Raw genomic sequence first — 22,799 nt, 5'->3', positions numbered from 1 at the left:
AGCTCAGCCTGTGGAGGCTGTGCAGAGGGGACTGGGGACAGGTCTGTCACTGAAGCAGTCACTGCAGCGACCACGACGCGGCCACCCTCTCTCCAGGGCCCCTGAGTAGCCCACCTTTGTGTAGGAACATGTTTTTCCTGACTGTGATCTCAACATCAAGCTATGAAGTACTTCACTGTTGGCCACAACCTAAGCCCTTTCGGTTTTTTTAGAGCCTCAGAAAATAAATCGATTCAAGTATCTTTTCTGGTGATAAACAGGGTTCTCCTGATGAAAGCAGGGCAAGGACTGTAACACACGAGTGCTCTGGGGGACACGGGAGGGGCTGGCAGGCACCTGCTCCCCAGGTCAGCAGGCCTGTCTGTGGGTGGGCTCTCTGGGGGAGCTCATACCAATGAGAGAGGGCCCCGAACAGACATGGCCTCTCCCCACAATTCCTGAGACAAAACATTTGTCCTAAGATACTTCCACACTTGATAAACTTGTGGTCTTTCAGACACTTCTCTCTTAATACTTCACAAAAGAGAGGGATGGAGCGTAGGAGCCTCTGTTTGGGGGTGGCACCGTAGGGCCTGCGGGGATTTCGTGAGTAACACGCTGCGAGCTGCCCGCATGACGCCCTCAGCGCCGCCTCATCGGAGCCTTTCAGCAAACGAAGACAGAGGGGCTTGAGAAAAAGCCGCTTTAACTGACAGAAATGAAAGGTGGAGCTTCTAAGGTAAATGCTATTCTGTTTGTAACATAACTAAGCAGGTAGCTCTTAACAGCAAGGTCAGAAAAACAAAAATCATGCTTTTATTTCTATTATTTTTTAATGTTTTATTTATTTCTTAAAGAGAGAGAGAGAAGAAAGCGTGAGCAGGGGAGGGTCAGAGAGAGGGAGACAGAGAATCTGAAGCAGCTCCAGGCTCTGAGCTGTCTGCACAGAGCCCGATGTGGGGCTTGAACCCAGGAACTGTGTGATCATGACCTGAGTCAAAGTCGGATGCTTAACCGACCGAGCCACCCGGGCACCCCAAAATCATCTTTGCTTTTAAATATCTGCAGATTATTTCAGATCCAGTTCTTTCTTAGGCATGAAGAACTGTACACGCTCTTTACTTGCAGACCTGAGGACTCCTCGGAAAAGGCCTCTGTGCAACAGTGTGCAGCTCAGAACCAGCCCAGCAAGTTCTGGTGACTGTTTCCATCACCTGGCGGCATACAGGGTCTGTCAGTATCTACAATCAGGAAAGCTTCTGCATTAGGTGGCCAAAGTTGTTGCAACCATTTTCAAAAGAGAATAATCACACAGCTGAAGCTGATACAAATGTGTGAGATGCCCACTCAAGATGCTCTTAAACACATGACGGATTAACAAGGCGCTGCCTTCCTTTCTGGGGGGAAAATAAAAGAACATCTTCAACGTCTTCTTGAGTAAGGGATTCTGACCACCAGCACAAACACTTGCTGGGTCAGAGCAGGTTGGGTAAGACCAGGTGGATGCCCCAGGGAAAACAGGAAATTAAGTAATTCGGTCACACTCTGGGCCTGACGGTGGTTCTGGCTGGAAGAAGGTATGAGTAACCTTAGATCAGGTCAAGGCTCGTCCACAGCTGATTACAGACAATGATGCCCAAGCCGCCATCACACGAAGGAGCACTCACGACTAATCTTAGAGACCCAGCTTTCCAGATGCAGAAACATGTTTCAGCAGAAAATGAACCTGTGGAAATAGCATCTCCAGTCCACCAAGTACCCAAACGAAAAAAGTGTGCAGGGTTCCAGGAGGCTGTTCCTTAGATCACGTACGTGCGCTGCTAGAGCGGACCAAATCCAAGCCCCCCAGTCTGACTAAACAGGGCAAGGGTATCTCACTTCCTTGGGGAGTCCTAATATCCAGAACACTTTTCCTGTCATAGGGCTAGATTAGTGGTCAACAAACTTCCTCTGTGAGCGGCCAGAGAGTAACTATTTTAGGCTCTGAGAACATAGGGTTGTTTTCTGCCTCTGTTAACTTTGCCGCTGCAGTGAGAAAGCGGTTATCACATACGACTGCACGAGTGTGGCGTGTTCTGGTAACACTTCCGGATACCAAAACCTCAATTTCTTATGATTTCAAGTCACAAAATATTATTCCTCTTTCTAATTTTTCTTCCAACCATTTAAAAATGTAAAACCCATGGGGCGCCTGGGTGGCTTAGTCGGTAAAGCGTCCGACTTTCGCTTAGGTCATGATCTCGCGGTTCGTGGGTTTGAGCCCCGCGTCGGGCTCTGTGCTGACGGCCAGCTCAGAGCCTGGAGCCTGCTTCAGAGTCTGTGACTCCCTCTCTCTGACCCTTCCCTGCTCGCGCTGTCTCTCTCTCTCTCTCTCTCCTACAAATAAATAAAACATTTTAAAAAATAAAAAAAAAATAAAAATATAAAACCCATTCTAAACTCATGAACAATATACGAACTGGTGGGCCTGGTTTGTCCCATGGCTTATAGGGTTACCAATCCTGGACTAGACTCTGTTCTGTGAAAGCAGGGTCCGCAGTGCACCAGCTCAGCCTGGCCTTGGGCCAGGGCTTTGTGCAGTATGTGGCACACAGTAAGTACTCAATAAATGCGAGTGGGATTGAACTTCTGGTAGTCATTAGTAGCTTCATTGCGTACCAAAAAATATTATGTAGTTGAATTCAACCATACAAAATACTTCTAAATGTGAAACAGTTATTCACAACCAAGCTGTGTTGGCATAGTCTGGGCACCATACACCATTTTGTTTACTTCTGGTGGATAAACCATCTTATTGTCAGATGTCACCTCAAGAGTGCCACTGGCTTCCAACTGCCAAAGGCTCCCTTAAATATCAGTGAGCTCACAGACTTCTAGGGCACGTGCTGGAAAGTCCTCAGCCCAAGGCTATGTTCCAAACAAGTATCAGGTAATTGGGTGCAAGTGGCCTCTATGTTTCTATAAATTACCTATATTATTTGAGGAATCAAGAAGCTCCAAGCCCTCCTCAATAACTGTCTGTAATCACAGAACAGAAAAGAAGCACGAGGAATCTTACTCTGCACATGAACTCCCTATTGTGTTACGGAAATCAGAGGCTCTACAGTATTCTCCACAACCATTTGTAATGATGGAATACAAAAGAATCATCATTTACAAGAAACCCCAGCATCTGAGACTTTCACAGCAGCAGCGCCAGCCTTGGAAGTGGCTCAAAGTCTGGCCCCAGTAGCCCCTCAAGGACAATCACTTACTAGGATGACTTTCTAAAAATATACCTGTGTTTAGTCCTTTTCACTGCTGGCAGGAAGAGACTGAAATTAACTCTCTTTTGCAAGACCAGAGGGCAGAACGCCACAGCTGTCATGAGTGACAACAGCAGAGAGCGTGGCTCACCCACTTCTGCACGTGGGGTGCCTGCATTCAGCTGCACGGGTCCTCGAGACTCCATCCTACATCCCACAGCCATGTGCACTGGCCCTCCTGGCAAGAACTTTTTAACTCAGGTTAAAAGAATTTCGGTTTAAAAACCTCCCTTAAGCTGCCACGAATATGCCTTCTCACCCACAGGTCACAGAACTTGGAGAGTAATTCCAACTATGAACAGGTCGAGGTGGATTCCTGGAGCACACGGGCAGATACCACTCCGCTCACAGGCCTCTCCCTCACTGGGAAGTGGGTCCAGAGTCACTAATGCACAGTGTTTCCAGACTTGCTCATCCCGACTCCAGCTGCATCTGTATTATTTTTTCACAAAGTCAACTCCTTCCTGTCTGATTGAGGTCTAGGAGTTTTGCCTCTAAGTTCAGATGATACAATCAATTTTGTAGCCGCCAAAACTATAGCACAGCCTCAAATTAATCCTACCGGCCACAAAACTGAACACTATGGTAAAAAGTAAAAACACCCACGACATCTACATATTCACAAAGAAATTGCTAAAATATTAGCCACAGAGAGGAAGGTGCCATGCATGTCAGGTATTTGATGGTTCAATAGTCCATGCGCTCATGGGGGTAACTGAGCTCCATGTCACCAAGACTGGAGAACAGACAAGGTACATTCAAGAACATCTTGTGGAATGGAACATAGTGTTGCGTCTACCTGTTCCTTCCCCTTCTACGCAGCCCTGAAGAACAAGATTCAAAACACAGAGGCAGTGTGTATTCCTCAGTGGCATGTGCCTCTCTGTTCTCTGCAAGTAAGTTACGTGTCTCTGTTTTCGGGTCAGGGAACGAGTAGCTTTTTGTTCTCTGCTTCAGGAGGCTGTCAGGAATACTACCTGCCCTCCCACTCCCTGTGCTCCCTGAGGCATTTAACAACAAAAGGAAATTGTGCACACTTTGTAAATATCTTAAATCCATCAATACTGGAAACACTGTCTAGATTAAGTTGTAACCATCCTGATGTAGGACCTAGTCTTAATCTCTCACAGTTAAAAATAAAAGATTACGGGGGCCTCCTGGGTGAGTATTCAGCCGGTTGAGCATCTGACTCTTGACTTCAGCTTAGGTCATGATCTCACAGTTCATGGGATCAAGCCCTATGTATGGCTCTCTACTGAGAGCATGCAGCCTGTGTGGGATTCTCTCCCCCCAGCCCTGTTCTGCCCCTCCCCCATGTGCTGCTTCTCTAAATAAATTAATTAAATTGAATTTAAAAAAATACATCAGGAAGAACAAACACACCACCACCATGACATTTCACACTCATATCCAAGCCTTTCTGACCATAATGTTGTTAAATTCACCACGGGAAGACTATATAGGAAGCATGGGTGTGGGGGTTTTTTATTGTTTGGGTCCAGGTGGCTTTATAAAGAGATTCGATAAACAACACATGAGATTTTACAGTTTTAGATGCTATCCAATTTTAAAAATCCCTGGGCTTTCCCATCACCCTTTCCTATAGTCAGGCCTGTAATGAATAGCAAAAGAGGTTCACACAGTACTTGGTTCAGACAAAGATCTTTTTAAAAGTAATTTCCTATTCTTGTTAGTATAAAAATAATATGATCCATCTTTAAAAACAGCACAAAATATCTGATTAATGTTCATTTTGCATTTTTAATAATACTTTTTGCCTAACATAAGACAAATAAGCAAAAACAAAAAGCTTCTCCTTCTATTTAAAATTCAAACCTCCAGGGGGGGAGGGGGGATGGGCATGGAGGAGGGCACTTTGGGGATGAGCACTGAGTGTTATGTGGAAACTAATTTGACAATAAACTATTTGTAAAAAAATAAATAAATAAAATTCAAACCTCCATTCCAGATTTGTTAATATGGTTGAAAACCTGACTCACCTTCGTTCAGGGTGAAAATACTGAATTTCCCACATTAAGGAAGACTGACCAGAAAGAAAGGATAGTTATAGTTCTTTGGCAGAGACATCCAGGACGTGCATGTTTTCAAAGTATTTTCCTTCAGTATTTTGTTCTAATTCACTCTGAACCTTACAGAAGTCATCTCCCTATCTTGGGAATTTAAGAAAATTGTCCTGCCCATGGATTAGGGAAGTGAATCTCTGTCTCTAGTTTCAGGAAGCAGCTTCCATCAGGATTTTCTCTTTAGCTTCCTCGACAAACAGAAGTCACAGTGCAAATGTGCCCAGCAGAGCTCACTCACAACCAAGCGGTCAGGGATAAGCTAGTGCCCACTGATGGAACTGCAGGCCGCCCCCTACTGGCGACTCAGTCCTAGTTCAGTCTGAGTAGGCCTGTTGAAAACCCTTCATTTTCAGTCACTGCCAAATTGAAATCTAGGTCGTGGGCCCCACAGGCCAGGCTCAAGTAGTCACTAGACACTAGCACATGTGGCCAGTGCTCCCACAGAACTGCAGAGAGAGAACATTCCACCCGCACAGAAAGGTCTACCAGGCAGCATGTTCCAACCTCAGGAGTGATCTAGAGCATATTACTTTACCCACATATTTAAAAAAGTTCAAGTAGTCATCACTCAAACCATATCTTGATGCTCACCAGCAGGAGTGGAGGCCAAAAACTTTGCGGTGTACACACACACACACACACGCACACACCTTCACATGCATGTACACACACTTGCAACACACGCATGCACATGCACACACATGAGCATACAACACAGAAGTGCACATAAGCCCCTGGTCACACATACATGCACATGCACACACACCAGGTATGCATGCATACATACACACTTGTGTTCACACACACATGCATGCAGAGGCTTGTGCACATGCACAGCCCTGCCTTCCAAAACCAAAGCATTAAAGCATGAAGTGAAGTTGTAATTTGTAAACTATATAAAAATGAAGCAACTTTAAAATGAGACATCCATTTGTGTCCTATCAAATTGGTAACAAAATGCACTGGAAAATACTTTCATGTTGGTCTAAATGGGTATAATCTTCTGAAGGGCAATTTGGTGATTTTTATCACAAAATGTGCTCATCCTTTACATTCATGAATTCCACTTCAACACATTTATCCTGTGGAGGAGGCCAGATGTAATTACATACATATGTTAAGTGTCTCTCTTTTTAAAAAATACAGTGGACTATACTGTGTTTTAGGCAAATAAAATCTTAAAAGCTACTTTCACTTAAAAGTTATGGTTTTCTCCTCTTTTCCTGAAAAATTCATGGCTATTTCAAGATCATAAAATTCAAATGCACTGGAACAGAACAAGAGCGTGAGTGCAGACCAGCTCTGGACGCGGCAGTGCGCGTCCTGTGGCAGGAGCAGACTGCCAGTCAGGCCAGCGCAGGTGACACAGACGAAGGCCATCGGGGTGCCGTGTGTGGACGTCACGGCGCACCCTGCTCGCGCAGCCTGGGACACTGCCGAACAGACACAATCTGGCTACATTCAGGCATGCACGTGAAGTGACACAGACACAGACGCAAATGGACACACACACACACACAAGTGCTCACATGCATGCGGGAGACGTCTGTGAGAATTCACCTACTATGTGACAGCATTTTTCTGGAAATGATATTTTTTTATCCTCTGCTAAATTACTTGAATTTTTTACAGCAAACTATAAAAGAAATAATTTTAAAGTCCTCCTTTTTAAAATTAATGAGAGTTCTAAGAGTGTAAAACAGTATGTTACTAGTATTTTTTCCAAATCAAAATGTTAACATGACATTCAGAGGCTAGCTTTCAGGAACAATCTACTTGTGTCTGTATGGTTTAATTATTTTTAGAAATGCAGACATTCCAAAGAAATACCCTCAGCGTTTTGAGATTCTGGAGATTTATTATGAATGTTAATAAAATTATTTTAAATACAAAAACTTTTTTCACTTTCTTCTTAAAATATTTGTAAATAGGTACATGAGATAAAGCTGCTTGAACTGAAGCAAATCTGGCAACAGCTAACCACTGGCCAACAGAGAGCCAATTCTCAGTGACATTTTCAATGCTGTCAGTGATAGAGATTACGTAGAAACAAAAGTCTTCTGATCACTATAAAATATTAGAAATATTCACTTTTAGGCAGTAGTGAATTGGAGCTTCCATTTAATATTTCCACCTGCAATGAAATTTGGCTCTGGGCATCTGATCTTCAAAATTCCTCATTAGTGTATCTAGTTATCTATATTCTTCCCAAACATCAATTGAATAAGAGACTGGAGATCAAAATTCTGATCTGGAACTATGTTCTTGGGTACCAGTGTACAGAATCTCTGTTCATTAAGTGCAAGAACATTTAAATCTGCTCAGTTACTTTCATATTAGATCACAAAAATGGCTTTACTTGAAGTTTTGACACTTAAAAAAAAAAAGCCAACCAGAAGCTTTTACCTTAGAGATACTTAAAATCCCATCAGAACTTCAGGGTAATTATTACCCCTTCTCCCAATAATTACTGACACCTGAACAGAACAGACCCTACACACTAGTGACTATTTCTTTAGAAATTTTCAAGCTCAAAATAAAACTCACCACCCCGACCCAGATACAGGCTTTCTGACTGAGTATGTGAGCCGCACCAGAGTGGCTCTCCGTCTAAGAAAGCAGTGTGTGAGTCCTAAGTGTTTACTGACTCCGCATCACCACGGCAAGCGTAACTACCCTACCTCATAACATGAGGAAGTACAGACTAACAAAGACAAAAAGAAAAAAGTAAAGGCTAGAAAAGAAAAACAGAATAGCGTACATTGTGGCTATCACATTTCTAGCCATCCAGTAACTCGTGAAATTAACCAAAAATATCACCTAATCCGTAAAAATGGAGCAAACACGTAGAAAATGGAATCTGACAACTTGACAGTGGATTCCTACAAATGTAGTACCAGACATTTTTTTCAAAGGCATAATTGCTGAATTTCCATTTAGGAATATAAAATATCCACAATAAAGTTTAAGCCATCTTCAAAAATCCCAATGTTTTTGAAGTCTTTACTATGAAGACAAGATCTAAATATTAAAAAGCTATGGCTGTAAAGACACTGTGGTGTCCAGATTTGCATTTCCTAGGTTCCGACTCCCTATCCGACCAGGGACCCCTCCTTTTCTATTTTTACTACCTTAATGCTTCTGTTCCAAAGATCTCATTAGTATCTTAACCTCCTCAAATGTCAATTATTATCAGAAAATAGAAGACATATTTGCTTTTAAAATGCACAATCCAAATCCACAAAAATAAAATGTGAATATTAACACAGTTCCCACAGCACCACTGAAACTAATTTCATGGAGACATCACAAATTCTTGCAGACATCTGAGAGGAAGCCTACAGCTTAATTAAGACTTGATACTCATATATGCAGATTCAAGGACTTATCACTGATACAGCATTTAGGCATTTGATTATGAGTCATTATTACACACTTTATTTGTAATGCTACCCTAATGGTCTCTTGTCTGCCTACTGAGTATGTACAGTAGTACTGTGAGATGAAGTATACCCAGGTTATACATTAAGTATGTACAGTAGTGTTGTGTGATGAACTATACTTGAGGTAATCCACTGAATATGTAGAGTAGGGCTGGTGAGATGAAGTATGCCTGGGAAATACACTGAGTTTGTACAGTAGTGCTGTGAGAAGAAGTATAACAAGGTAAATTAGGAGTACATACAGTACTGCTAGTAAGATGATGTATACTGAGGTAATACACTGAGCAGGTATGGGAGCACTGTGAGGTGAAGCTGTAACACTGAGTAGGTACAGTAGTACCATGAGATGAACTATACTGAGGTAATACACTGAGTAGTGCTGCGGGATGAAGTATACTGGAGTAATACCCGGAGTGTATATAGCAGTGCTGGTGAGATGAACTCTGTTGAGGCTATAATATATGGAGTACATACAGTGGTCCTGTGAGATAAAGTATACTGAGGTAACACACTGAGTATGTAGAATAGTGCTAGGAGATATACTACACTGAGATAATACACTGAGCAGGTACAGTAATGCTATGAGCTGAAGCATACCGAGGTAATACATGGAGTATGTAAAGCAGTGCTGAGACACACTATACTGAGGTAATGCACTGAGTAAACAGAGTAGTGCTGCTGAGATAAAGTAAACGAGAGTAATACGCTGATGATGTGTAGCAGTAGTGGAAGAAAAAGTATGCTGAGGTAAAACACTGAGTACATACAGTAGTGCTGGTGAGATGAAATATCCTAAGATAATACAAAGCCAAAGTGACTAAAAGAAGACTAGAAGCTCATCATGCTGGCAGAAAATTAGGGTCAATATTAAAAAAGAGAAAAATTAAGAAAACACAACTTTTTAAAAAATATAAACAAATATTTAACTTACTCAAGTAATACAAAATATATTCAGAAACTGAGCCCATGAATAATCTGGGTAATCCGCATGGTTCCAAATACATAATAATTATAAATATAAACCAGTAGAGGTTACAATAAAATCATTTCTTACTAATCACCATCAATGCCATATGCAATGTACACATCACGTGTACACACACACACACACACACACACACACACACACACACACTCTCTCTACAACCAACAAGCACAGCCAGGTATACTTTTCACTGGGGAAATAATAGGAATGAAAATAACTGTGGAAAGTACCTATTTTACCTACCATACCAGACTATTTCATTTTGCTTTAAATAATTAGAATGCTTTATATACAACTATCCCATCCCTCCACCCTCCAAATAAAATATAAGCAAGGAATAAACTAACCCACGATATGACAAAAAATAAAGGCGACGTTACATGGATATAAAATGGGAAGTAGATACAACATGTTTCCAACAATGTGCCTTTTGCTAGCTGTGTTTTCTGAGCAGTAGAGAGGACTGACTGAACACAACTTGGTATGGGAGACTGGTTCTCGCTTTCCAAAGGAAAGGAGATTAAAGGAAGTCACACAATCCAGGGGCAAGCGTAACGCACGAGAAGAAAGTGTATTTTTATGTGATTAAAACTTTCTAAAATCCATACCCTGAATATGTCGGTGTTCTGTGATATGCATCGAGTGCTGTGTTCATTTACCGTCATTCCAGTAGACAACCCCCACCCTCCAGTACTTGATCCCTTCACCTGGCACACCACCTGGGGTATCTTTGTGCAGCTCTCAATAATGAATTCCAACCCTCTGACCAGGACATGAAAGCTCATTGGTACTCACCCTGCAAACTGGGCACTGCCAGTGACTACTGCTGTCTCTAAGCCTGTACTCATCAGACAAACACTTGGAATGATACACACGAAAACACAGGTCACATATCAACACCTCTCCAGGCAAATGGCATTCAAAACAATACCAGTCATGATTTTCTGTTTCCCAGTCCTACAAAAAATACAAAATAATTTCGTATGACATTTTGTCAATATCTGCAACGACTAAGAACAAAATTGAAACTAAAGTCCATCACAAGTTAGGCATTAAAAACAATTTTAGACATTTACTGTGTTAAAACAAGAGGGAAAAATACCTAGAAATTTGCTTCTTTAAATTTTGAATGTCTTTCCTAAACAGTATTAATATTCAGAATATCTTAAAGTGATCTGATAGTAAAACCAGCCCGAAATGAAGTAAGTCCAAAGCCAATCCCCGTTCTAACAGTATCTTTCATCTTTTAATATAATCTATGGAATGATTTCTAGAGCAAACTGAATACCCCAAACCAACAGCTATAGCTCAATATTTCAAATAAACAAACCTCTGTTTTGTTCTGTGTTTAAAAAAAATATATAGTAAGTACTTAGCACACTGTGGGAACAGAGAGAATAGTAATAAATGGTGATGCTCACTATTCTTATCTTCTCATCCATGGTATTGGATGCTTTATTGAAAATAACATTAATCAGAATGTCCATGTTCTGACAGTTGTCAAATTTTCAGGGTCTGTTGAATTTGGAAAAATAAATTGAAAATGTGAAACTAAAGGTTTAATCACATTCTCCAAAGGACATTACCATAAATTTAAAAAAAAAGGAAGCAGGTTTATTTTCTTATTGGGACTATCCCTGGAAATAAAAGAACATAACTACAGGTGCACAGGCGTTCTTCAACATTTTCTGTTAAACTCTGTGTCTGTACAGCCAATGGCATTTAAATATAAACAGGAAAATGGTACAAGTTGTCATAGTTTAGAATTCATTAAATTATTTTTCAAATCTTACTCTTAGCTTTTATCAAAAAATACCTGTGTTAGGAGTGATGGATTAACTCCCAACCTGCTTTTGTAGGTGTGGTAAGTAAATGGACAAGGGTCGAACCTACACTTAGCACAATCAAGGCCACTTTCAATGGGGATCCTGAAATTCCAGGCTTAAGCTCTGCCATCAATTTTCTGTCCTAAACCACTGTCTACAGTCTGCTTCTGAGGCTGCGCAGCTTTCTCGTTTTCTCTTATGTCCGTAACAACCCCAAACACCTGTTTAGGAAGCCCTGGCTCCTCTGGCACCTGTGGTCCAAATGTATTCCCTCCTGACCTTCTGAGAGGCCTACTACCCACTCCTTCAAAGCGGAAGAGAGTCACTAATGTTCTAAACTTCCCATCTTTCTACACTTTCTACCCATCCTCATGGCTACAGTACATTAGTAAATTCTGAAAAAAATGTAGGTGTGTGGTTTGCTTTTTATTAAAAAATTGGTCTTTATCGACCAAAGTAATAAAAAAGCATGACCATTTTTGGTGATTTGCTGCAGATATACACACTCTGCAAACTGCTTTGGTGGAGTAATTTCAGTCAGACTACCAAAAAATTCTTAAGATACTGCTCTGACCTAAAACCTGGCAGAAGGAATCTAGCTCACCAAGTGGGACACAGCACGTGCGTGGTGCTGGGCTGTTACCGTGGTCACTGGGGCACCCACCTTGCATGGCTCATGTGGGAAGCTGCACTTCAGCTATTGTGATTTTTGTCTCATAAATTGTTGATAAATTAGGTTTCAGTAGAGATAACATACTTTGTTCTATTTTTAATTAACAGAACTCTTTTCCAGTTTGAAACAAAGTCTTTCAGAATATTTTCTTCACAGCTGTTCAGAAACACCTTAAAGGATTTTGGTGGCTTATATGTGACTTATCATAAACAAAAAAACCACCATCTCTCATCACTTGAATTATTTTTACATTAATCTTCCTGCAATTCTCAAAATGGGAGATACTCAGATTCCCAAGACAAGGGAACAAGACAGCGTACGGCTGGTACCCAGCTCAGGTCTCTCTAGTACCTCCTGCCTCTTCCTAGTCTCCCCTCGCCTGTCTCTTCCCTCCAGCCAGGACACAAACACAGCAGTTGCCTCTCTTCAATGGAGTTTGTACTAGACCTAGTTTTTCACAACAGTTATAGGAACAAAAGTCTAACCCAAATGCAGTGGGGAAACATGTGGACAGCCATTTATACAACAGCATGTATGTACTGTTCATTCTTTTAAGGATAGCAATAGCTGTTCAGAACATACACAACATGCAAAAGTCAAGTTTAAAAGTTATTAGATTCTAAATCCAGGAAACATTGTTACGGGTATAAATGATATAAGCGTGTTTGTTACAGGCAGAACTGCCTACAGTTGGTCTTTTAGTAAACAAAATCCATCAATATAGGACTTGTGACCAATGCTCAAAGTATGCCAAAAAGCTAAGCGTGCATTTTCACTGGATTTCACCAGATGTCAGCAACTACTCTAGAGAGCCTGAATAACAGCGTAATATGTGAAATGACACTCCAGTACTTCAAGAAAGTTTTAAAAATGCAAACCTACTAGCATAAAATTCAAAACTAGAAGCAATGTAAAGACAGTATGATTTTAAAGAATAATTCTAACGAGTAAACTAAGCTTTAAAAAAAAAAGACAGAAATGTAATACCAAAAAAAAAAAAAAAAAGGTAGAATTAAAATAAAATAACATAGTGCAAAATCAGTTCACCTTGTTTGGGGTTGCTGTCCTGGAGAAAGGCTGCATACTGTAGGCCTTTCAAAATAAAAACAAAATAATCTTGGTCTCTCTACTATAACTTTGCTCAATATCAGGCAATAAACAGAGCTAAAGGGACTTTTGTACACAGACTATTATTTGCTATACAACTTAACATTATTTTGTAAATGTTATCAACTGATAATCTATGAATGCGCTAATCATCAATGAAAAGACAGCAGCACGCAAACTCAAGGGTAATTACTTGTTTAAGAGGAAACTTTGACACTAAACACGAAAGCTACAAATAAAGAGAAAATTCAAAGAGAATTCATGCACCATGAAACCTACAGTGATGTTAGAAAAACATTTTACTAACAAATCTGGTGCCGTTGCAAATTTGCACAAGACCATGAATGTATGTCTTTTTGATCTGAAACTGGTTCAAGTTGTTGTTGTTTTATACATCGGGGGTGATGAATGTGAACACAGTAAACTCGACACTTGACCACAGTCGGAGAGTTACACGGGCTGCCCTCCTGACCCGGAGGAAACACTCCGCCATCTAGAAGCAGCCCTGCTGACCTCAGTCTGTCACCATTAATGGCATTTGGTTAAGACGCTGGGGCCACACTGGCTCAAATCCCAGCTCTGGCATTCACGGGCTGTGTGACCTGGGGCGGAATATCTAGCTTCTCTGTGTATCATTTTCTACCTGGGAATGAACAAAATAACACCGCCTACTTTATGGGGTTTTTGTAAGGATCGAATGAGTCACTCTGATCAGGAAGCGCCAACTGGTTATTAAGACTATCTGTTTACTATAGTGCACACACAGGACTCGAGGACATGTCACAAAAAGGTGTGACGCTTGTAGTGATACATGTGCGAGCTTCCTCCAGGACTTCAAGTTCCTTGTGACAGCGGACATGTTTCTGTAAGCTACCTGGAGCCAGAAATATTGCCAACTTGATTTAGTGGCAACACAGCAACAAGAGGGCTCAGTGGGGGAGCGTGTCTGTAAGGAGGGCTCGCACACTGTAACCCACCCTCACCACACTCAAAAGAGATTCCAACTTTTAAAGTAATTCCCTCTTTATACATAGTTAGCAGATAAAACTTATTTTACCATCAAATATCTGTCTGTGGTACTCTAAGATAGATACAATGCAAAATTAAATTCTCTATAATTGTAGGCTTAATTCTGTTAATAAATAAATTCTGTTAATAAATTGTTAATAAATATCATTGAGAGCTAAGAATTTAGTGATTAAATATTTCCAGTATTTTAAATATTATTTTTCAAAAGTAAAACTATTACAATGTTGTACATTGCTTGGTGAAATAGAATTTAGGAGGGGAAAAAAGGAATCACACACACACAAAACCAGTCAATAAAAGCTGAAAGGAATATAGGACAGCATGACCCAAAATATTCCACTGAATATGGAAATTCTTTACCAATTCAAGACTTTCTAGGTACATTACACTTTGAATACACATAGATCCACAGTATAATTGGTTTCTAATTAATAATCACAGATACGTGATACTTAGTAAATAAGTGACTATGTATATATTTTTTATTTTATTCTTTTAATTTTTTTTTTATTTGAGAGAAAGAGGGCACTTGTAAGCAGGGAAGTGGGGCAGAGAGATAGAAGGAGAGAGAATCTTAAGCAGGCTCCATGCTGACTGCAGAGCCTGACGTGGGGCTCAAAACCATGACCCTGGGATCATGACCTGAGCCAAAAATCAAGATTCAGATGCTCAACTGACCGAGCCACCCAGGTGCCCCAGTGACTATGTATATTTGTATATCTGAGCCAGGTAACAGATCTCTGGAAGAATTTAATGTGTAGTTCTGCACACAATTAGCATAAATATAATAAAGTATATTTCACTTAAAAAAAGCAACAGTATCCAAGGGACATGAAGTTTTGCATTCAGGGAACTTAAAACATATGATTGATTGATTTATGACAACTGTAACAACGAAAATGCAAAGATCTAAACTTTAAAAAAAATTCTTACTTCAATACTTGTATTTATGAAGTGGGCTGGGATGGTCAAGCTGTTGAATTCAGCAGACCTCCCTTAATATTTTTTCAAGAACAAAGCAAGAGAACACTTCTTGCCATGTCTGTATAATGGTGTGATTTCTGAAGGAGAAGACATAAATGCAAGTGCATAAATCCTGTGTCTTATCCAAAAGACGTGAGCTCAGCCATGTTTCCCACAGCTGCTTTTAGACTAGCCATTTTGAATCTGGAGAAGAAGATGATATGGGGAAATGTGTCTATGTTGCCCCTCTGTAAATTAACACTAAATCCATGTATCCCCAATATAACTTGTGATCTCTTCAAGAAACCACAAAATGTATATTTCCACTAATAATGCTTCTTTTTCCAAAAGTTTAACTATTCTGAGGAGGGGGGAGAAGCAGAGAGAGAGAGAGAGAGAGAGAGAGAGACACGAAGAGAGGAAGACAGAGAGAATCCCAAGCGGACTCTATGCTGTCAGCACAGAACCCAATGCAGGGCTCGATCCCATAAACCATGAGATCATGAACTGGGACGAAATCAAGAGTTGGGCGCTTAACCAACTGAGCCACCCAGGCGCCCCTAATTATGCTCCTTTAAAAGTGTTAAAACATTAAATACATGAGAAAAAGAAACAACTAAAGAATTCTATCTTTTCACCTAGGCCTACTTTAAAAGCAGCATGAGGTCCTGCTTTTCAGCAGGAACAGCTGGACTCTGTGAGAAGGAAGCAACCAAGACCTGAGTTCCTGTCTGCAGGTGCATCTGAACGGCAGAAGGGTTCCAAGTGACAGTATCCTACAAGTAAATGGATTTTCAAATGGCAGTAATCAAGAAAGAAGAGAGGAGACCCTCATCCAGATCTGAGAGGTGAATAAAGAGTAGTTTCATAGAGAATGTCATTGCTATGCACTTTTAAGTCAGCCTCTACACCTGTAACCAAGTTACTTAGTGTCAGATCAGAGGTATCTGTCAAATAATAGGGCAGAATCACGACTTTGTGCCAGGAATGGTGAAGAAATCAGGAAGTCATGAAGTAAACAGTATTAACTGCCACAGTATCAAAACACATATTTGATACATTTTATCTGCAAATGATCCATAACTCGGGATACCTGCCTACTGTACTACACTGAATACTTTTATAAGACTTTTCTATCTTTACTGAGCACCTTTTGAGTTTAAAGTTTAACTTGTAAGAAATTAACTTGTGTTTATTACAAAGAGAGCTACCAAATACCAACCTTAACTGAGCAAATGGTGAAATTCTGCCCAAGAAATATAGTTCTAATGATGTGAGAATAAAGGACGTAACTATCAGGATCAAATATGAATGGAATGTAACCATTCATGTATACTTCTCTAGAGAAAGCAGATGATGAAGCAATCTATGAGAACATGCAGTATATCTTTAAAAACTCAAAAGAAAAAGCCTTGGTACAACAAAATGTTGAATGGTTAGACATCACGAAGTTTCACTCTATGCCCTGGGTGGGTCTACTGGCCTTTATTAATGTGATTTTGAAAGCTCCAAAAACCATCTCTAAATGACTTAATTGGGTCTCATGAATATTAATGACATACAAATCTGGAAACATAAGAGGACTATAGAAAATTTACAAGAGTGTCTCCCAGGTTCTGCGGGACTGTCATTTTTAAAATTAATTGCTACAGATACTTTTGCGAGTTTGCTGACTAATATTTCAGCAAACCATTTAAATTGAGAGTGGCCTCATTTTTAATAATTGTGTTTTTTATTCTGCTTTCTCAAATGGACATACTTAAAATATCACCATTAGGATGCTTATCTACTGCCCAATTTTATCACTTTCTCCAAATAAGTCACCCACCACTTCAACAAGGCTATCGTGTTGATTTGGATCCCAAATCACTCCCGTCTAGCAGAAGGTGCCTCAGTACAATGGAGGCCACTGTCTTGACTTATACAGGCTTCTTTTTAAACAGATAATATATAATTATATCCTGACATATTATTAGCATTAGACATTTATTACATGACTGCTGGATTTAATAAAAGTAATGTTTAAAATGTCCATATCTTTCAATAGCATTAGTTTGTAAAAATAGCCATCAAGAGAAAAGGTAGCCGAGGTGGAATAAAACCGTGATACCCACAAGCTCTCTGCTCAAATGTGGAGCAGAAGCATCAGAACTACCTGGCCTTTGCCACCGTAATGGACTGAGGACAAGACCATCCAAGCTCTGTGCTAACCAGGAATATACCTTGGGGACTGACTAAGGGAAATCCGCTTCTTCCCCACCTCTGAGCTGCAGCTACTACTTTTAGAGGGTTATAGAAGGAAAAGAAGAGCTTTATTACTCATTTTCAAATGACAGAACTTCCCGAGTAAAGAGTATTTTAACTTCCAATTGAAGGTTTAAAATGAATAACAAAAAAATCTTAGGCTTTTCCTTTTCAAGGCCGTATAGATCTACTTGACTTTCTTCTCTTGGCAGTGAGTCAAAAAATCAACGGGCTGAATAATAACCTGCATCTTTCAATTTAAGAGCTCAGTGTTCAGAGGATCCTACCTTGTACTTGGTGAGAGGAACGAAGGAGGCCCCAGACTCAACGCCAGCACTAGCAGGGTGGCCACCAGCCCACAAAGCACCTCTGTGCAGGTCAGAACGGGAGGCCCTTCCCCAAGACTGGCCTTTAGGGGAGAGACGTGCCACATGGGAGGGCCCTGCTGCTGGTGTGGACTGGGTGCACTTCCCAAGCTCTGCGATTGGGAATGGGCCCGGGCACAGTGGCGCACGTGCACGGGCCACACAGTTTGAGATGCTTGTGTGACACAAGTCAGCTCCATGTCCTTCTAGGATATCCCTAGTGAATGAAAACAGGAGCATGGCCGCCCTTAATAAACATGTGCTAACCTAGTCACGGGTCCAAGATAAATAATCTCATCACTCTCTGGTTCCACCTCAAACAAATCCAAGGTTTTGGGGAAAGTTCTATACAAATTTCCTTGTTTGGAGATAACAGGTTAAAAAGTAAAAAGACCCTGATGAAAATGTTTGCTTGTATGGTCAGTAGCAAATGTATGTGCTTTTGCTATACTGTATGGAGACGTTTCTTAAGCCTATTTGTTCAGTGGCCAAAAATTGCTTTGAGTACACATCTATATGCTTTATGTTTTTAATTATAGGGAGTCACTCCTGTATTTTATTTAAAAAAATTTTTTTTACTGTTTGTTTATTTTTGAGAGAGACAGGGCATGAATGGGTAAAGGGCAGAGAGAGAGGGAATCATAGAATCTGAAGCAGGCTCCAGGTTTGGAGCTGTAAGCACAGAGCCTGATGTGGGGCTCAGACTCACGAACCATGAGACTATGACCTGAGCTGAAGTTGGTTGCTTAGCCGACTAAGCCTCCCAAGTGCCCCCAGTTATATGCTGTATATAATCTCACTGAATCCTTAAAACAATCAAGTGGAATAGATATTAATATGCCCATATTACAGGTGAGAAATGAGGATCAGAGGTTAAGAAAGTTCCTCAAGGTCACACAATAAAATAAATGTTTGAAATGGGGTAGAAACCCCATCTATTAACATGTAAGACCTGACCTCTTTCTGCCACAATACACTGTCTCTGAATTTTTGTTTACTTTATTTGCTTATTTTATAAACTAGGCACAATTTTTATACACCCAGTTTTACTTCTATAACATGCATACTTAGTGTAAACAATGTTTGTAAGAACTAACCAGAATTAATAAAACCTGTATAAAGATTGTTTTATTTACATATAAAATTTCATCTTGAAAAATGAAAAAAGAAAAAGGATGATGCTATAATATGTAGAGTAAGGACATGTAAAAAATAAAAATAAAAAGAACACAGAGTCCAATGTAATGGTGAACATATAATAATAGCTCATTAGCTGCTTGAAGTAAACTGAACAAAGAACTTCTAACTTGGTGAGAAAGAAAGCTTACAGGAAGTAAGGAGAAGTAAAATCACTTGCATGCAAAATGTACACATGGTCCACAAACCAAAATCCTCTGGATTAGATTAAGCTGCACTTACTATCGGCTCATCATATATAAATCTCAGAAATGACAAGTATAGCCATCAATACTAAAACTGTAAACTTCCCAGTCTGTTGGGATTAGACATTTTCTATTACCTGGATTATTTTCAATATTTAAAAAGCTAGCAATTATCAATGTCTGATGGATATTTAGATCACCTCACGTTATAATTATTAGGACTTGGCCCCCAAAGTTTCTTCACTGGCAACAAAGCTCTACTTTTCTGAAAGGAAATGAACAGAGAAATTACCATGATGGAAACATCCTCACATAAGATTTCAAGGGCACTTCTAGTGCTCACATCAGATGATACCAGTGACGTTAAACATTTTTTCTTCCACATTTTGTGTTTGTGGAATATGTGAATTTTCTTTCCTAAAACTCTGAAGGCACAGATTAAACTGACAAACACAGAGCTAAAACTGAACAACTTCCTAATGTTTAAACTTCTTGCTGCCCCCAGGAAGCACGCACCTCGGACCTGAGAGCAAGCGTGCGTGTGCCCACACATCCACTCGAGAGCCAGGAAGGGAAACACAATTCACAATTCTTGGGAAATGTTTCCATAGAGAACCAATTATAAGATTTTACGTCATTTTTATGATGAGAGAATTCATGATAAACACTCTCAAACACCTACTTACTAAATCAATTCCTTTCAAAAACTAAAAAAAATTAGTATCTATTATAGTTGAAGCCTATCATCTTTAAATGATGTTCCTTAGCAAAAGTTAAGACTTTTCTAATCAAGGTGTTAAAAGTATCAAAGGCAAATAAAGGTAGGAAGATAAAAATATTACACATAAAGCCAATTTTTACATAAGAAAAAAAAAATGCACTTCTCCATGGGCCCCAGAGTATCCAAGTATAAAGTAAAAGGAAAGAAGATTAAAATGTCCTCACTTTTAAGAGGAGTCAAAGAAAGAACGAGGCAAAACTATAAAGAAAATTAATTTTGTCTTTCCTGATTTGTATTGGAGTGCCACCAAACCAGCTTATGGTCATGGTCAGTGAGGACACCGGCCAGGGGACCCTAACATGGCCACCGTTGTTGCTGCAGAAGCCCTACGGACAGGTGGCTCTGGGCATGGACATCACCCAGCCTGAAGTAAGCGGTTTCCCTAGGAAGCCCATCTTCCTTTTCATTCTGTCTAGATGGCATTGACATTATTCTGCATTGGAACATTCTTTACTAACATTTACTGAAGAAAATAGGAATACCATTAATTACATGTACATTAGAAGGGACTCCCTTTTTCAGATTCAAGGTGACCGAGACAGAGAAAGCAGGCTCTTTGTAGAACTGAGTTTTCTCCTAAAGAATAATGAAATTATCCATCCAGCACAAGTAGGCCCTTAATGTTAATAAAAAACACTGAAGTGAAATATCACTAAACTTCTAAAAATAAATTTCTATAGGTTGTACTTAAATGATATTCAAAAGCTTAAAATCAGCATCTCCAAATTTATCAAATAAAAATATACTTACAATCTCATCTCCTGGCAACCAGTATCCTTCCTGCTCAATACCAGCTTTTGAGCCTTTGCAGCCCACTGTTAGGGTTTCCACAATGAGACCATCTTTCACAGCCAGGCTCAGCTGACGGGTGGTCTCTTTTGGATGCATACCGTGGACTCGAGACATATACCTGAGCATAGAGGGAAAGCAAATTTAAAAGCCCCTTAGTACTAAAAATAAATAAAGAAATAAGAAAAATGAATAAAAATAAGAAAACAGAGGTGACTTTTCTTTTGTTACAACTTGTACTTACAAGGGCCCTACTGAAGAAAGTCCTGGATACTTAAGTCTTTTAATTACCATGGTATTTTAAACCTTAATTCTGTTTGTATATTATATTTTGTAAATCTAGAGGAATATTTGTTCAAAAATAGTCCTTAGCCAACAATATAAACCCCTTAATGATTTTAGTAAACATCTCTTGTAGTGCTGGCTTCTGGAGTAATTACCGCTAACTTCCACTCTGCAAATTCTAAATTTAGAATTTTATCATCTCTAGCCACAGGACTTCATAATATAAAAGAATACTTTGACTCAAAACTTGGGAAATGACACTAAAGAACATATCACAATTCTGTGAATGGTTGCTGACATATAAAGAAACAAGAATGTATGTTGGTATCAATAAGGCAAAAATGTGATTTTCAATGAAATGGACTTTGGATTCGATCACTAAGACCTACAAACACTTCCTGGTTTACAGTCACATGGCATTTTATTTAATTTCTAAAAACGTAATATTTCAAAGGTACTTGGGACCATCGCCTCCCATGTAATCACCAACCACAGTGAACTCATGTTAACGTTAATGGCATCTTTGCTTCATCGCTTATGTTTTCTAAGGAAATAAAACGTTACAGATATGCCTGAATTTAAGCTCTTCTCCATTTCTCTCCATTCAAACCCCAACAGCCTCTACCAGTAAACTACAGGACAAAGAGCATCCTCTGGACACCCAGACACAAACAATTCGGCACATCAGGCACGTGCAGATGCCCCAGAGAACCTGGTAAGGAGAAGATGTGGGGGCAATCCCCAGAGTCCTTAAGGAAATTTACTAGCGCACAAGAATTTTATACCAAATTAATCTGTCATTTAAGTATCCAGGCAGAAGGACTGATGTGCGCGCAGCCTGTAGAAGATCACGGCTTTCTGTACACAAGACCACCAACTCTTACAAGGTGCTGCTCTATCAGTGCAGTTAGTTGCAAGGCTAGGAAGGAGGAGAGGTGGGGATGGCTGTGAACGCGCACTGGCCTCGACAGAGTGATACACCAGCACAGCCCACCAGGCAAGAGAGGCCTGGGAGGCCCTCAGTGTCGCCTTTGTGTCCGGAGATGCAGCCCTATTTCCTTGTGTAAAGTCAGTGCAGAAACTGTCAAACTCCGGCTGAGATGGGGGAAGAGGGATGAGCACAGCTGAATGTGTCTTAATTTCCTTATTGTTCACAGGAAGGAGCCAACAGAAATAAGCTCAAATATACTGTCTCAATTTATAAAGGTATACTCAGAACAAAAATACAAACCTTCTAAATTATCGGAAGAAGCTCATAAAAAACATATTATGTGAGAAAGCACAAAAACACCAAAAGAAGGAAACAGGAAGCCTATATTACATAAAACGACAGGACAAAAACCAAGTCTGTCTGTTTAATAAATAGTTTGGCTAAACCCCACAGTACAAAAGACAGACTGAATCACAACACCAAAAACACATGGTCTATAGGACACACTTCTAAAGTGACTCAGACAACTGGACAGGCACATCATAAAAATGTAACCCAAATGAAAGAGATCAACACTATAATGGACAGAATGTGGAAATTCTGTCCATTACAGAAATTCATTTTTAAA

General features: G+C 40.0%; 1 protein-coding gene across 11 annotated transcripts in view; it reads right to left on the bottom strand.

Annotated features, from left to right (window-relative positions):
* ZMYND11 (zinc finger MYND-type containing 11) overlaps window positions 1-22,799 on the bottom strand; it is a 136,918-nt gene that overhangs the window by 29,322 nt on the left and 84,797 nt on the right. For 6 of the 11 annotated variants that reach the window (XM_039241624.1, XM_039241626.1, XM_039241623.1 and 3 more), the window contains exons 3-5: window positions 20,917-21,076; window positions 13,343-13,387; window positions 10,592-10,753 (exon numbers count right to left, since the gene is read on the bottom strand). In XM_039241624.1, coding sequence (XP_039097555.1) covers window positions 10,592-10,753; window positions 13,343-13,387; window positions 20,917-21,076 — 367 coding nt within the window. Of the gene's footprint in view, window positions 1-10,591; window positions 10,754-11,217; window positions 11,312-13,342; window positions 13,388-20,916; window positions 21,077-22,799 lie in introns of those variants that run through there. The other 5 variants (XM_039241628.1, XM_039241629.1, XM_039241631.1 and 2 more) reach the window with 3 other exon arrangements.

This window comes from Hyaena hyaena, unplaced genomic scaffold, assembly GCF_003009895.1.
Source record: "Hyaena hyaena isolate Hyena2069 unplaced genomic scaffold, ASM300989v1 scaffold_197, whole genome shotgun sequence".
Taxonomy (NCBI): Eukaryota; Metazoa; Chordata; class Mammalia; order Carnivora; family Hyaenidae; genus Hyaena; species Hyaena hyaena.
Note: the sequence above shows the minus strand (reverse complement) of the source record. Positions and strands in the feature narration are given on the sequence as shown.